This window comes from Orcinus orca, chromosome 11 (assembly GCF_937001465.1).
Source record: "Orcinus orca chromosome 11, mOrcOrc1.1, whole genome shotgun sequence".
In the NCBI taxonomy this organism is placed as follows: domain Eukaryota; kingdom Metazoa; phylum Chordata; class Mammalia; order Artiodactyla; family Delphinidae; genus Orcinus; species Orcinus orca.
Window position 1 is genome coordinate 71122186 of NC_064569.1, and position 16920 is coordinate 71139105.

A 16920-nucleotide genomic window follows, 5' to 3' on the forward strand; every position below is an offset into this window, starting at 1 on the left:
TCTGTGCAATCTTAGTTTACAATTAAAGAATGATTTTAATTGTCAAACTTTTAAATTTTATTAAATGTTTGTGGCAATGCATTGAATGAGTTCCAGACCTATATAAATACACAGGCAGCTGTTTGTAATTTGCATTTTTATCAGTTTTGAAAGAGCACAATGTACTTCCTGCATCTTATTTTCAGAATTTGCAATTATCATATTTGGCTATCCAGTATACAGTATGGACTACTTGAGTATCTCATTCTTGGAATTTTCATTTTGATTGTAAACCAGATGATCTCTGGCACTTTTCTCTTTTCTCATTTTTCAACCTCCAGGTTTACTTCCTCCCATTTCTTCTTGGCTCTAATAATAAAGTAGAAAAAATATTTCAGTTATTTTCTTCTTCAGCGTTTTTCAGGGTACCAAAAATTGCATTTCTTTTGCTAATCAGTTACCATAAATCTAAAGACAAAACAAAAGCTTATTGTTCTAATTCATAATTCATAAATTTTCAGAATGCCATTCAAACTAATTCCACTTCTTTCTGAAGCTCGCTCGCTGTGATTTGAATTTAGATGGAGGGGTGGAGAGGAATGGAAATAATACTACAGTATGTAGAAGGCTGCACCATGGGGCACCCAGAATGAACAGAATGAATGTCCCCTCCTCTGGAGAAAGGCACCTCCAGTCACACCAGCTGTATGTCTATCAGAAAGGACAAGTGGCCTCAAGGAAAGGCTGACAATGACATCTCTAACTGCCTTTATCTCCTTTCCTTGATTCCTGCAGACACATTTTCCTCTTCTATTGCATTAGCCTTATAGCAGCCAACATTGTCCCAAAGACTCCTCTCACCCAGTTACACTTCTGAGGCCTTGGCTCCAGATATTCCTTAGAGGAGTAGACTAGTGGCTCTCTCTAGCAGTCCACCTGTCCCCTGGGAAACACTGAAATCTCTCCTTTGTGCCCTAGCAGGAAGTGCAGGGGAGGAAACACAAGCTACTCTTTCTCTCCCTATTCTGGTGATGACAACAACAACTGGAAACGATAAGAGTTTAGGGGTGGGCTTCCCTGGTGGCGCAGTGGTTGAGAGTTCGCCTGCCGGTGCAGGGGACACGGGTTCGTGCCCCGGTCCGGGAAGATCCCACATGCTGCGGAGCAGCTGGGTCCGTGAGCTATGGCCGCTGGGCCTGTGCGTCCGGAGCCTGTGCTCCGCAACGGGAGAGGCCACAACAGTGAGAGGCCCGCGTACCGCAAAAAAAAAAAAAAAGAAGAAAATTTGCATATAAACTTATTCCCATTCAGTGCTTTCTTAGCTACTTCACATGTATGTCAATCACATTCAGATTTGAAATTCTGAGGGTTTTTCTCCCTCCCCTACCTTCCTGCTGCTTATCCTAATTTCTAGGGTTGGGACTGGGGAGGATGGTTGCTGCTGTGTGACAGGTAGGAAAAGAATGTCCTCTCAACAATCTTGGGTTTCAACAAGGTCTGGGTCCTGTGCTGGTGAACAGTGGCCCAGATAACATAGTCTAAGGTTTCTCAGGCTTTAATGTGTATCCTAATCACCTGCGGATCTTGTTAAAATGCAGATAATGATTCAGTAGGTCTGAGATGGAGATTCCACACTCCTAACAAGCTCCCAGGTGATATCACTGCTGGTGGCCCCCAGACCATACTTCACATAACAGGGGTTTGATCAGTGGATGATGGCTTGGTTTCTAATCGACTTCCTGGCACAGCAAACAGTTGAGTTTCCAGCTGAGTCCTCCCCGGAATAGCACCCAACCACAAAGGCATCTTTTTGATGCTATCCCTTTAGGCCTAGCCAGAAGACTTTGTGTAGACCTGCTGGTCCTCTCTCCCAGGAACTCACTCTCACTTGAAACTCACAGGGTTATGTGATGCCCTCCCAATCAACCCTGGAGCTCGGCAATCTCAAGAGGCTCTGTCTCCAGCCCTCTTGCGTTAGACGTGCCTCGTCCTCCCCACAACCCCACCACCAGATGGCGTTGAGAAACTCTCTCCAAAGCTTCCCCCCTATATTGCATCTGGGAAGTACAATGCAGAGCCTCTTTATACTCAGATTCTTAAAAGTTCCAGAGGAATTCTATCATAGACCTTTCTATCCCTGGGCCCTGGCATAGCTGGAGGTGGTGGGAGAAGGGGAGGAGGGAACTAGTACTGTGTAAGTGGCTTCACAGTTTCTGCTCTCCTGCTGTCTCACCATACCCTCCTCCTTACTCTTCAGATTGAAAGAAAAGGGCAGTTTCGTTGGCTCACATCCCCTGTCACATCCCTTTTCCTGTGGCATATGTGGATGGTACATGCTTCATACTCTCAAGTGACCCCTCCTTCCTCCAAATCCTGTAGTGATTCATGTTTCACTGTGTGGGAGGGGAGGGGAGAAGGCTGCTGCAATACAAGAGTAGTCACTGGGACAGGGGCAGGGGGGTGAGAAGCACATCCTTTAATACTTCAAATAACATTCCACCCACAAGGAAACCGTGGGAGAAAAGGATGTGACTTGACAATTGGTAGTTTTATCTAGGATTTTCATTGCCTTTTCACCTCCTTCCCCCCAAAATTAAGTGCAACCCACATGAAGTGAAGAGGAAATATAATCAATTAAGTAGTGCCACAGCAGAGTTTTCTTGCAGTACAATATGATTTGGGAAGAGATGGGAAAAAAGAAAACAACTGACTCCGGTATAAATATATATACAGGTCTGAATACTGCATCACAGTTATAGTCAAGAGTTTATAGAGAAATACTGCTTTAGAAGATCTTAGCTGTTTATTTTGGAAAGTGTACAGTTTCTAGTCTGGATGTGTTCTGATTCATTCTGGGAACCTCTCATATAAGAGTTTATGGATTTCAGATGATTCTGAAAGTTCTAGGCTACTGATTTAGGTAGGAACTCCCTATCTAGGTCTTTTTCTGAGAGGTTCAGTTTTCCAAGAAATAACTGAAACCATTTTATCCTGTATGGTTTTCCAAACCCACTGAGCCAGCCCCAGAATAAGCTGGGAGAAGACAACAAGCTTTTTAGTAGAAGAACCAGATCCCAAACCTGAGGCCGGATCTGCTACAAACCTTTACACTGAGGAGGTTCCTGGAATCCCTACACCCTCCCAGAGCACAGAGCACAAGGGGGAGACCATAGTCACTTTGAACCTCCCAGCCTGGAAACTACATCTTAGATGCCTTGTCAGCCAGCACCAGCCAATATGTGTCCATGGTGGATATAGTAGGGCTTTAATATTTTGCGTCAAAATATGCATTTATATATTGCTTTGTAGTTCAACAAAGAATGCGTCTTATATTACATAACTGCTGAAACTGCTATGCTTCTAAGGAGAGAAATATATCAAAAGATTTCTGATAAAATAAAAATAGGCAAAGGAAAACACAATAAAAAAGTAAAATTAAATTGCTAGTAGAGAAGATATCTACTAAACTCCAAGTAATTATGTTCAGGTATATGGTGAAAACTTTCTAAATTTTCTAAAATATGTTCCTTGAGCTTAAAAACTTGTCATTTATTTTCAGAATTGTATGATACATTAAAATCACTAGTAAATATTTACCTGAATATATCTTTTCAGTTTTTGAATATGTTTTTGAAAAAGGAATTCTTTTTTGCCAGGCTGAACCATTATATGATGTTGACATATATTTATCTGAGAGAAAAAGGAAACAGGAATTAAATATTTTATAATGTTAAAATCATATTCCAGGAGCATTTCAAAGTTATAATTATCTCAGAGGTGAAGCTATTCTCTAATAATTCATTTTACCATTTCAAGGCTAAGCCATCAGGGATACAAGTGAGCTTATTAAAACCTTTTAAGTTATCAATGAACACGGTTATACATCTCTTAATTGACTGTTCAGTTCCTCAAATAAGGCTTGCTCCCACGAGGCTAAGCTAGAGAAGAGTATGATATGTGTATGTAATCAAAATGTTTCATTGCCTGGCTTTACCATGATTTTACATAAAATTCTGTTAACATTTGCAGAGCTAAAGAAAGGAAGGAAGGAAGGTAGGTAGGTAGGTAGGTGAGGCCACCTTAACACAAATCTAGACTGTGGCATCAAACTGTTCTGGTAGTTACTATATTCTTCACAGCTAACCACTCACAGTAAAATTATAATAAAATTAATAATAAAATGTAGTAAATAAAATTAAAAGTCTGTTTCACTTAAGAATATCCTTGGGCTTCGCTGGTGGCACAGTGGTTGAGAGTCCGCCTGCCGATGCAGGGGACGCGGGTTCGTGCCCCGGTCCGGGAGGATCCCACATGCCGTGGAGCGGCTGGGCCCGTGAGCCATGGCCGCTGAGCCTGGCGTCCGGAGCCTGTGCTCCGCAACGGAAGAGGTCACAGCGGTGAAAGTCCCGCGTACCAAAAAAAAAAAAAAAAAAAAAAAAAAAAAGAATATCCTTATTTTTATATATAAATCCATACATCATTCCATTCTAAAACAAATAGAAGAAAATAATTTAAAAGCTAACTTCTATTTAAATTGTAAAAGGAGGACCTAAGAGAGACATAGAGTTTTCACTTATGTTTCAGAAAGTACACAACATTCAGAACTCTACTAACTAGACTATGCACACAGGAAAATACAAACATGAAATTACAGGGAATTGAGTGACCTTTTGTTAAGTTGAGAAGACAAACCCAACTTTAAAAGAGCCAAATTCATCTGAGGGGGAAAAAAAAAGAGAGATTTGGTTCCCTCCTCCCTTGTGTCCTTGTACTTCCTGAGAAATACTATGACTTTGCCTATTACATGATGAAATGATTTAGAAGCAATCTGGGCATGGGTGGGAGAGATGAGAGGTTGTCAAAAATATTGCAGTTAACCCCCAAACTAACCCTTTCAGAAAGTAATCAGGAAGGCCTAAAGAAAAACCACAGCACTAGACAGAAAGTGATAATTGAACAATGCAGTCAGTGGAACAAGAAAATGTCAACCATTCAAAAACAATCCTCAAGAGTGAAATAAAGTTATCCAGGGGGAACAAAGTGCAGTGCTCTGAGACAAAATTCTAGAGAGGGTCATGTCAAGCCATCTGCATCCAACATGTTTTCTCCAATATCCTTTAAATCACGTGCACTCCTGCACATGGACAAAAATCCTCTTACTAGTTTTCTAAGATGTTATGGTGGTGATGGCCTGGAAAAAGAAGGGGGTGGATAGCAATTAAGATTAGTTGGACCATCAGGAAATTCCATGGGAATGCAAACCACAGACATGAGTAAAGAGCCTATATAAGTGTAGAACTCCACCTGAACAGAGGTTGAATTTGGGTTCCTTGTTAACATCAACTTTATTGTAGGACCCGTTTGTGGGCCTGCTGCGGGGAGGTGCATTCACTGAGACAGTTCTGACAGCATCTCTCTGACCATGGATATAGGAGGCATTCTCAGAGTTTCTGTTTTTATTATTGCGATGGTAACTCATTTTATTTTTGGGATTTGGAGACTGTACTGCTATAAAAGAAAGGGGGAAGAGAGTGAGGGATAAAACAAGCTGGTTTCACACCCGTAAATAACATATTGTACTTTAAATGTTTGATAGCACAATGGAAGATAATGTAAGCTAAAAGAACTAAGTTTATAAGAATTGGGCTGACATCTAAAATAACATGTTGCATGACAATGACTTGTTTTTCTGCTAGAAAATATTATTTAATCTCTTTTCAAATTACAATTTAGGAATATCAAATACATAGACACTTTACCTCTCTGCATTTCTGGGCCAGGAAAGTTCTTTGGTTCATCATAAATCCATTTTCTTTTTTTCAGGCCTTTAAAATGAGGCTTCCTCACTGGCTGGACATCATTTACTTAAAGAAGATACAAAGTTTTACAGTTTTTAAAGAGACACTTTCATCTGAAAATTACTGTAGGTGATAATTACATATCTGTGCATTCACATGTCAAGCAAGAGAAAAAAATAAATGTACCACCCCAATACATTACTTTCTAGAACAAAGGGTGATTTAATTTTAAGTACCAAAAACATCTATCTTGGAAATTGATTGATGAGAAAACTTTCAATAAGAAACATTCCTTTGGAGAAAAATGCTTTTCTCCAAAGGAATGTGTGGATCTTTTTAGGTTTAAAAGAACATAAAATTATAATCCAAATATAATTATATATCTCATTATAATGTTATTTTTAAGTAGTTTTAGAATAGTTATTTTGAACATAACTTTTTAAGCCTAAACTACTTCTTCTTAAGAAGTTGCATTAGTGTAAAATACTTTAATGACTATTACCTTACTGTTTTAAGATCTTAAGAAGTTGGGGGTATAGATAGTTTGGTGAAACAAGCCTCAATAATCAGAATTTGTAAGTGCTAATATCACTAAGTTATTCACTTCTTGCTTGCATGTTTTTACATGGAAAATTTTATGTGCATGCTCAATTTTCCAGGAATTTCTAAGGTACATTTCTCCAGAGTATCTTAAAACGATCTAGTAAAGAGGAGCATTCTTTATTATTTCTCTGTGTGGAGATCCTAAACATTCGCAAGTAACTACTACACAGAGAAAATGAACATCAACTTCACTATGTAGATTACATTAGCTCTCTACAGTGGGCTGATAAATCTCTCTTTGCCCTAGCTCTCATCTTCAGCTTCAGCAGTAAACCTTCAGTGAAGCTCTGATTCACCACCTCCTCTCCAAACATCATGCTCCACCCTTACTCTCGTGCTCCCACTCCTAGAACTTGGAAACCATATTTTTCACAAGTGTCACTAAACTAAGCTGCTCTGAGGTAAACCATCACAGTTCCCTTTGTTTCCCAGCTGGGGCTGAAGAATATTATAGGGGTTCAATAAATGAAATAAGGAAAAGGAAGAAAGGAGGGAGGGAAACAGGAAGTTTCATGAGTCTTAATTGTATCAAGAGAAGAAGCTCCAAGTACTAAATAGCAAGGAGAAGCCCAATCAAGAAAAATAATCTGAAACATAATAAAAATTTGTCAACGTATCCCAGCACGGGTTAAATTTAAAATGTACTAATGAAGCTTCAGAGAACGGAGTATATTATTAACTTTAACATCTAAATTAAACTAGTGGGAAAGTGTATAATTTACTAGGACCTACATCACAATTCATTGTCAATTAGAAGAATATTGTGTCTTTAATTCTTAATCCTGAATAGTTTTCAAACCATCCTTTTTTCTTTCCTTTTTAAAATTCTACTGCAAATAAGCAAAATAAATCCACGATAAGGCAAATATATCTAAGGCCAAAAAGTGATAGAGCTGATGTCTCACTTGAAGAAGGGTCCTCTCTGCACTTCACACTGATATTCTCAGTAGCATTTAATACATGCATTGTAGGTACTAGTCGGGTAGTTAGGGAACGCTTTGGATGAGGACTGTCCTTGTTATCTTTTAAAGCAAATTAAGAAAATAGAATGTCACTATTAGTAAAAAGAAGTGTTTCCATTGGTATTTCACTTTGCAAGCATTATATGATGGGCATACCTATTTAAAATATATATACCTATATTAATTTTTAGAACCCACCACTGAAATTCCCTAATTACCACATTGAGTCCCCCAAATTTGTCACTAACAAAACATTAAAAATTCAGAAATAACAGCCATTATCTTCAATATGTAAATTATATATTTGTGGCAATATTTTTAATACCTCTGTATAAAAAAATAAAATACAAAAAAAGAAAAGGTTATCAATTTTACATCAAGTGTGCCAATTTAAACCAAGGATGAAGAAATATCTGTAACAGTCGTCATTTGTTCTAAGCTTTGGAGCAGGGCCATCCAATAGAGTTTTCTGCAATGATGGAAACATTCTAAATCTGTGCTGTCTGAAATGATAGCCACTGGTCACATGTGGATATTGAGCACTTGTAATATGGCTGGTGCAACTGATGAGCTGAATTTTAAAATTTTATTTAATTTTAATTAATTTAAACAGCCACACGTGAATGGTGGCTATGGTTATTAGTGTAGTTAGAGGTGTGTGTTTTTTGATGGATTGAGCAAAAGAGAGGAAACAAGATTTACATATAATTTTCCATAAGGAGAATTTGATCACAAGTGTCTTCCTGTTCTTGAGAATATTTATTTAATGGTGGGGAAAACAGTAGATGTAATTGGTTAATATTTAGATGGAGAACATGTGAAGTTCTCTAATTACAGGACAGCTGTACTGTCTGTGACTGAGAGAGCTGCCCAGCAGAGGTCCCAGCTGGGGGATTCTAAGCACAATAAAGGCAGCATAACGCTATAGAGGGTGTATTTTATTATCATATCTCTGGATTATTCACAGACTATAATTAGTAATAATCATAAAGTGGGGAAGTCAGTGTGAGAATTGATACTCTTCTCAGTATATATATTTTCACAAAGCTTTCTAAGAAAATTCAATCACACTGAATATTGGAAGATGAAAAAAAAAAAAAAACAACTAAAGAGGACTGGGTATTACCATTTAAGAGGACCAATAACTTTAGAGCTAGCAAGACTCCTAGAAATTATGTAGTCCAACAGGCTAATTTTTCAGATAAGGAAACTGAAGCTAAAAAAAAGATGAAGCCCCAAAGGCAAATAATTAGGGATAGAGCCAGGACTGGAAACTTAGGGCTTCTGACTCCTCTCTAGTGTATTTTGTGTATATTTTTATTTATAACCTTGCCTCTACAAAAATAATGCTTTATATTTAACTTGTCTATACAAATTACAAATGGATCAAAATATAGACTGGCTCATTACCTTTAGCATTTGAACATTTCGACATCGTGATTTCTTTCTCTTCAGTTAAAGCTTCATTTTCATCTACTCCAGGAAATATGATCCTCTGTGGAATGTAGCAGTCACCTCCTATGACAATAACTTACTGTCAGTGGCAATGATGGCAGAAAATTGTACAAAACTATCTTTTAATACAGGATAATCCTCCCCTAAAATACCCCTTTTGCACAGTTTTATGTAAATACTTCTCAGTGATACCATCACCATCTCTATACATATCATATATGTTTCGATTAATACATGTGTGTATATATATATATATATATGTACGTGTGTGTGAAAATACAGTATGTACACTTACAGATAATTGGAAGAAAATTCACACAGTCAACACAATTTTCCATATAACAATCTTTACCACACTTTAGAGATACTCAGAGTAAATATAATTTATCTTCCACACAATATCTTCAGATATATGAAAGCAGTTTTTATGTTCCTTAAAGATCTTCTATATTCCAGGATAAATATCCATAGTTGCTTTAAATATTACCTAAATACTTAATTTCAGATCCTTCACCATACAAGTTACCCTTTCTTAACATAAAATATTTGTTTCAAGTAACCTTGTTTAAAAATGATGCCCAACTTCCCTGGTGGCGCAGTGGTTGAGAGTCCGCCTGCCAATGCAGGGGACACGGGCTCGTGCCCCGGTCTGGGAAGATCCCACATGCCGCAGAACGGCTGGGCCCGTGAGCCATGGCCGCTGAGCCTGTGCATCCGGAGCCTGTGCTCCGCAACGGGAGAGGCCACAACAGTGAGAGGCCCTCATACCGCAAAAAAAAAAAAAAAAAAAAAAAATGATGCCCAAATGTGAACTACCCTGTGAAGAAATCAGTGGAACTAGTATAATAATAGATGACATTTATGGAGCATCATTCTATAAGTTATACACTCTACTGAGTATTTTAAATGACTTATCACATTTAATTATTTTCCTATACTACTCCTAATAATTCAATGTAAGTTTACCTTAGCTATTCGGTAGCTGACACATGTTACTGAATTATATTGAAACCTTGTGGCCAACAAAAACATTTTTTTTTTCCCTCACAATATATATCATGTCAGGTCTTTCCCAACTTGAAGAGAACCTACCGGTAATGTCTTGGACTTAAATACAAGAGATTTTGTTTATCACAGTTTGAGTTTACCTTGTTAGATCTGGCTCATTGTTCCAGCATACTAACTTCCAGTCATCTGTAAATTTTATAAACACATCTCTATACATCTAGTCATTCAATTGTTTAAACGTAAAATCATTTATTCTACAAATATTTACGGAGTGCACATCATGTGCCAGACATTCTACTAGAGATTCGTCCAGAGCAATTTATTATACACAATTCCTGACCTCAAGGAGTTTATCCAAAGCCAATGAATAAAATGCTAAAAAGATGTTGATGAAACAAATCAGTTATGAGAGAGAAAATTCAGACTCATTTATTATATGGTGACATACTCAGAATCAATCAGTAATAAACTAATTCACCTCCATTTTCAAAAGCAGCAGTGTCAGTCCTTGCTTTCCTATCCAGTGATGCTTTTATCTCACCTTGCCTTTCAAATAGGCTGAATTTTGTTGGAACTGTCAGACTGTCCCCTAGGAAAAAAAAAAAATCACTCCAGGAACCATTAGGCGTTTACCTAAGTTTATTATAGAATTTATGATGACAGTAAAAAGCCTAAAAGTTAATGGAAATATTGTTTGCACAGTGATTTGATGAACAATAAATTTATAATTATACAAATTTTAAGCCAATTTATAATTAGGAGGAAAGCAGAAGGCAAGTTTATTTTCCTATGTGGATAATGTATCAAGTGGCGGTTAAAAAAGTTAAGCAATCTGACTCTATAGTGTATGTATATTTAGTTTATTTGATGTGCTTTTCATATAAGAATTTTGTAATATTTGTTTTGTTTTCATCTACTAACCATGAACAAAGTAAAAAGTATTAGGGTCAACTACTGATTAAAAAAATGCTAATTATACTGATAATTAATTCTCACCATTTCCTTATACATCTCTAGCTAATTTTCTCTGAAAATAAAATATTAAAAGGAGAATAAAAGAGCTATGACAATCTGATACAACTTGTGATTCTGGACTGGATTCTAAACCAGGGAAAAAACTTCATTTTGTTATAAAGGACATTGATGGCACAATTGGTGAAATTTTTTTTAAAAAGTCTTTAAATAATATTGAATCAGTAGTAATTTCCTGATATTGATATTTATACTGCATTTGGGTGAGAGTTATGTAGGGGCATCATGCCTGCAACTAACTCTCAAACAATTTGAAAAAAATAACAACAATGTGTGTGTTGAGAGAGAGAGGGAGAGAGAGTGAAAAATCAAATGTGTAAAATGCTAACATTTGGGGAAATCTGGGTAAAGGATATTCATTAGTTAACTGAAATTATTTAAAAATAAAAAGCTTTTTAAAACCATAATATAAAGCAAAAATGCATATAATTGTCTTTAAAATCTGCCATTTTTAATAGTCATTGCTAATGTGTATGTTGTTGTTTTGTTATTGTTTTAATTTTTCTTGTCTCCATAATTCAAGAAATCTGTCCTTCACTAGATGGCTCCCATTTATCAGCTAGGTCTCTTCGATTGTTCTACCATCTGATGGCATGTTGCTGCCACCTACTGCCATATGTTTAAATAGTTTGCCACACATATGTACTTGCAAGACAGGCACTCTACTTTTTATCCTATACTCATATTGATCCTGGGAGACTTTGCCAACTATCTCTTTTTTTTTTTTTTTTTTTAAAGAGGAGAAAAGAATTCAGATCTCTCCTACTCCTGCAAAACTTGTTTTTCAGCTCATCCCAAGGGCAAGAAATCTACTTGAATCCATGGATTTTTTTCTCAGAGTTCCTTTCTTTTTTTTTTTTTTGAATTTTATTTAATTTATTTTTTTATACAGCAGATACTTATTAGTCATCAATTTTATACACATTAGTGTATACATGTCAATCCCAATCGCCCGATTCATACACCACCACACACACCCATCCGCGGCTTCCCTCCCTTGGTGTCCATACGTTTGTTCTCTACATCTGTGTCTCAATTTCTGCCCTGCAAACTGGTTCATCTGTACCATTTTTCTAGGTTCCACATATATGCGTTAATATATGATTTTTGTTTTTCTCTTTCTGACTTACTTCACTCTGTATGACAGTCTCTAGATCCATCCACATCTCAACAAATGACCCAATATCATTCCTATTTATGGCTGAGTCATATTCCACTGTATATATGTACCACATCTTCTTTATCCATTTGTCTGTCAATGGGCATATAGGTTGCTTCCATGACCTGGCTATTGTAAAGAGTGCTGCAATGAACATTGGGGTGCATGTGTCTTTTTGAATTATGGTTTTCTCTGGGTATATGCCCAGTAGTGGGATTGCTGGATCATATGGTGATTCTATTTTTAGTGTTTTAAGGAACCTCCATACTGTTCTCCATAGTGGCTGTATCAATTTACATTCCCACCAACAGTGCAAGAGGGTTCCCTTTTCTCCACACCCTCTCCAGCATTTGTCGTTTGTAGATTTTCTGATGATGCCCATTCTAATGGGTGTGAGGTGATACCTCACTGTAGTTTTGATTTGCATTTCTCTAATAATTAGTGATGTTGAGCAGCTTTCATGTGCTTCTTGGCCATCTGTATGTCTTCTTTGGAGAAATGTCTACTTAGGTCTTCTGCCCATTTTTGGATTGGGTTGTTTGCTTTTTTAATATTGAGCTGCATGAGCTGTTTATATATTTTGGAGATTAATCCTTTGTTGATTCGTTTGCAAATATTTTCTCCCATTCTGAGGGTTGTCTTTGTGTCTTGTTTATGGTTTCCTTTTCTGTGCAAAAGCTTTGAAGTTTCACTAGGTCTCATTTGTTTAGTTTTGTTTTTATTTCCATTACTCTAGGAGGTGGATCAAAAAAGATCTTGCTGTGATTTATGTCATAGAGTGTTCTACCTATGTTTTCCTCTAAGAGTTTTATAGTGTCCGGTCTAAGATTTAGGTCTCTAATCCATTTTGAGTTTATTTTTCTGTATGGTGTTAGGGAGTGTTCTAATTGCACTCTTTTACATGTAGCTGTCCAGTTTTCCCAGCACCACTTATTAAAGGGGCTGTCTTTTCTACATTGTATATTCTTGCCTCCTTTGTCATAGATTAGTTGACCGTAGGTGCGTGAGTTTATCTCTGTGCTTTCTATTTGTTCCATTGATCTATGTTTCTGTTTTTGTGCCAGTACCATATTGTCTTGATTACTATAGCTTTGTAGTACAGTCTGAAGTCAGGGAGTCTGATTCCTCCAGCTCCGTTTTTTTCCCTCAAGACTGCTTTGGCTATTTGGGGTCTTTTGTGTCTCCATACAAATTTTAAGGTATTTTGGTTCTAGTTCTGTAAAAAATATCATTGGTAATTTGATAGGGATTGTACTGAATCTGTAGATTGCTTTCGGTAGTATAGTCATTTTCACAATATTGATTCTTCCAGTCCAAGAACATGGTACATCTCTATATCTGTTTGTATCATCTTTAATTTCTTTCATCAGTGTCTCATAGTTTTCTGCATACAGGTCTTTTGTCTCCCTAGGTAGGTTTATTCCTAGGTATTTTATTCTATTTGTTTCAGTGGTAAATGAGAGTGTTTCCTTAATTTCTCTGTCAGATTTTTCATCATTACTGTATAGGAATGCAAGAGATTTCTGTGCATTAATTTTGTATCCTGCTAATTTACTAAATTCATTGATTAGCTCTAGTAGTTTTCTGGTGGCCTTTTTAGGGCTCTATATGTATAGTATCATGTCATCTGCAAAGAGTAACAGTTTTACTTCTTCTTTTCCAATTCATATTCCTTTTATTTCTTTTTCTTCTCTGAATGCTGTGGCTAGGACTTCCAAAACTATGTTGAATAACAGTGGTGAGAGTGGACATCCTTGTCTTGTTCCTGATCTTAGAGGAAAGACTTTCAGTTTTTCACCATTGAGAATGATGTTTGCTGTGGGTTTGTCATGTATGGCCTTTATTATGTTGAGGTAGGTTCCCTCTATGCCCACTTTCTGGAGAGTTTTTATCATAAAAGGGTGTGGAATTTTGTCCAAAGCTTTTTCTGCATCTATTGAGATGATCATATGGTTTTTATTCTTCAGTTTGTTAATATGGTGTATCACATTGATTGATTTGCATATATTGAAGAATCCTTGCATCCCTGGGATAAATCCCACTTGATCATGGTGTATGATCCTTTTAATGTGTTGTTGGATTCTGTTTGCTAGTATTTTGTTGAGAATTTTTGCAGCTATATTCATCAGTGATATTGGTCTGTAATTTTCTTTTTTATAGTATCTTTGTCTGGTTCCGGTGTAAGGGTGATGGTGGCCTCATAGAATGAGTTTGAGAGTGTTCCTTCCTCTGCAATTTTTGGGAAGAGTTTGAGAAGGATGGGTGTTAGCTCTTCTCTAAATGTTTGATAGAATTCCCCTGTGAAGCCATCTGGTCCTGGACTTCTGTTTGTTGGAAGATTTTTAATCACAGTTTCAATATCATTACTTGTGATTGGTCTGTTCATGTTTTCTATTTCTTCCTGGTTCAGTCTTGGAAGGTTATAACTTTCTAAGAATTTGTCCATTTCTTCCAGGTTGTCCATTTTATTGGCATAGAGTTGCTTATAGTCGTCTCTTGGGATGCTTTGTATTTCTGTGGTGTCTGTTGTAACTTCTCTTTTTTCATTTCTAATTTTATTGATTTGAGTCCTCTCCCTCTTTTTCTTGATGAGTCTGGCTAATGGTTTATCAATTTTGTTTATCTTCTCAAAGCACCAGCTTTTAGTTTTATTGATCTTTGCTATTGTTTTCTTTGTGTCTATTTCATTGATTTCTGCTCTGATCTTTATGATTTCCTTACTTCTGCTAACTTTGAGTTTTGTTTGCTCTACTTTCTCTACTTCCTTTAAGTGTAAGGTTAGATTGTTTACTTGAGATTTTTCTTGTTTCTTGAGGTAGGCTTGCATACCTATAACCGTCCCTCTTAGAACTGCTTTTGCTGCATCCCATAGGTGTTGGATAGTCCTGTTTTCATTGTCATTTGTTTCTAGGTATTTTTTGATTTCCTCTTTGATTTCTTCAGTGATATCTTGGTTATTTAGTAATGTATTGTTTGGCCTCCATGTGTTTGTGTTTTTTACATTTTTTTCCCTGTAATTCATTTCTAATCTCATAGCGTGTGGTCAGAAAAGACACTTGATATGATTTCAATTTTCTTAAATTTACTGAGGCTTGATCTGTGACCCAGGATGTGATCCATCCTGGAGAATGTTCTGTGCGCACATGAGAAGAAAGTGTAATCTGCTGTTTTTGGATGGAATGTCCTATAAATATCATTAAGTCTATCTGGTGTATTGTGTCATTTAAAGCTTGTGTTTCCTTATTAATTTTCTGTTTGGATGATCTGTCCATTGGTGAAATGAGGTGTTTAAGTCCCCCACTATTATTGTGTTACTCTCGATTTCCTCTTTTATAGCTGTTAGCAGTTGCCGTATGTATTGAGGTGCTCCTATGTTGGGTGCATATATATCTATAATTGTTATATATTCTTCTTGAATTGATCCCTTGATCATTATGTAGTGTCCTTCCTTGTCTCTTGTAACATTCTTTATTTTAAAGTCTATTTTATCTGATATGAGTATTGCTACTCCAGCTTTCATTTGGTTTCCATTTGCATGGCATATCTTTTTCCATCCCCTCACTTTCAGTCTGTATGTGTCCCTAGGTCTGAAGTGGGTCTCTTTTAGACAGCATATATATGGGTCTTGTTTTTGTATCCATTCAGCAAGCCTGTGTCTTTTGGTTGGAACATTAAATGTGAATTGAATCCATTCACATTTAAGGTAATTATCAATATGTATGTTCCTGTGACCATTTTCTTAATTTGGGGGGGGGGTTGTTTTTGTAGGTCCTTTTCTTCTCTTGTGTTTCCCACTTAGAGAAGTTCCTTTAGCATTTGTTGTAGAGCTGGTTTGGTGGTGCTGAATTCTCTTAGCTTTTGCTTGTGTGTAAATCTTTTGATTTCTCCATGGAATCTGAATGAGATCCTTGCTGGGTAGAGTAATCTTGGTTGGAGGTTCTTCCCTTTCATCACTTTCAGTATATCAAGCCACTCTCTTCTGGCTTGTAGAGTTTCTGCTGAGAAATCAGCTGTTAACCTTATGGGAGTTCCCTTATATGTTATTTGTTGTTTTTCCGTTGCTACTTTCAATAATTTTTCTTTGTCTTTAATTTTTGCCAGTTTGATTACTATGTGTCTCAGCGTGTTTCTCCTTGGGTTTATCCTGTATGGGACTCTCTGCACTTCCTGGTCTTGGGTGGCTATTTCCTTTCCCATGTTAGGGAAGTTTTCGACTATAATCTCTTCAAATATTTTTTCTGGTTCTTTCTCTCTCTCTTCTCCTCCTGGGACCCCTATAATGTGAATGTTGTTGCGTTTAATGCCGTCCCAGAGGTCTCTTAGACTGTCTTCATTTCTTTTCATTCTTTTTTCTTTACTCTGTTGCGCAGCATTGAATTCCACCATTCTGTCTTCCAGGTCACTTATCCGTTCTTCTGCCTCAGTTATTCTGCTATTGATTCCTTCTGGTGTAGTTTTCATTTCAGTTATTGTATTGTTCATCTCTGTTTGCTTGTTCTTTAATTCTTCTAAGTCTTTGTTAAACATTTCTTGCATCTTCTCGATTTTTGCCTTCATTCTTTTTCTGAGGTCCTGGATCATCTTCACTATCATTATTCTGAATTATTTTTCTGGAAGGTTACCTATCTCTACTTCATTTAGTTGTTTTTCTGGGGTTTTATCTTGTTCCTTCATCTGGTACATAGCCATCTGCCTTTTCATCTTGTCTACCTTTCTGTGAATGTGGTTTTGTTCCACAGGCTGCAGGATTGTAATTCTTCTGGCTTCTCATGAGTTCCTTGTTTTATATGCAGAAAATAACGTTCTTCTTATCTTGCCTTCAAGGGCAAGATGTTCACCAACAGAAAAGTCAGATTCACCAGAACATAAGATCCATAAAAGGCACAGCTTTGGAATTATTCCCCTGCTTTGCCCTTGAAATTGG

At 36.9% G+C, this 16920-nt stretch overlaps 1 protein-coding gene across 5 annotated transcripts in view; it reads right to left on the bottom strand.

Moving 5' to 3' along the window:
• Window positions 1-178: 178 nt before the first annotated feature.
• Window positions 179-16920, bottom strand: part of C11H12orf50 (chromosome 11 C12orf50 homolog) — a 34037-nt gene continuing 17295 nt past the window's right edge. For 2 of the 5 annotated variants that reach the window (XM_049694270.1, XM_049694271.1), the window contains exons 7-13: window positions 10284-10394; window positions 8753-8860; window positions 7286-7402; window positions 5739-5843; window positions 5284-5487; window positions 3577-3669; window positions 179-348 (exon numbers count right to left, since the gene is read on the bottom strand). In XM_049694270.1, coding sequence (XP_049550227.1) covers window positions 323-348; window positions 3577-3669; window positions 5284-5487; window positions 5739-5843; window positions 7286-7402; window positions 8753-8860; window positions 10284-10394 — 764 coding nt within the window. In that variant the 3' untranslated portion in view covers window positions 179-322. The remainder of the gene's footprint in view (window positions 349-3576; window positions 3670-5283; window positions 5488-5738; window positions 5844-7285; window positions 7403-8752; window positions 8861-10283; window positions 10395-16920) is intronic. The other 3 variants (XM_033407196.2, XM_049694272.1, XM_049694273.1) reach the window with 2 other exon arrangements.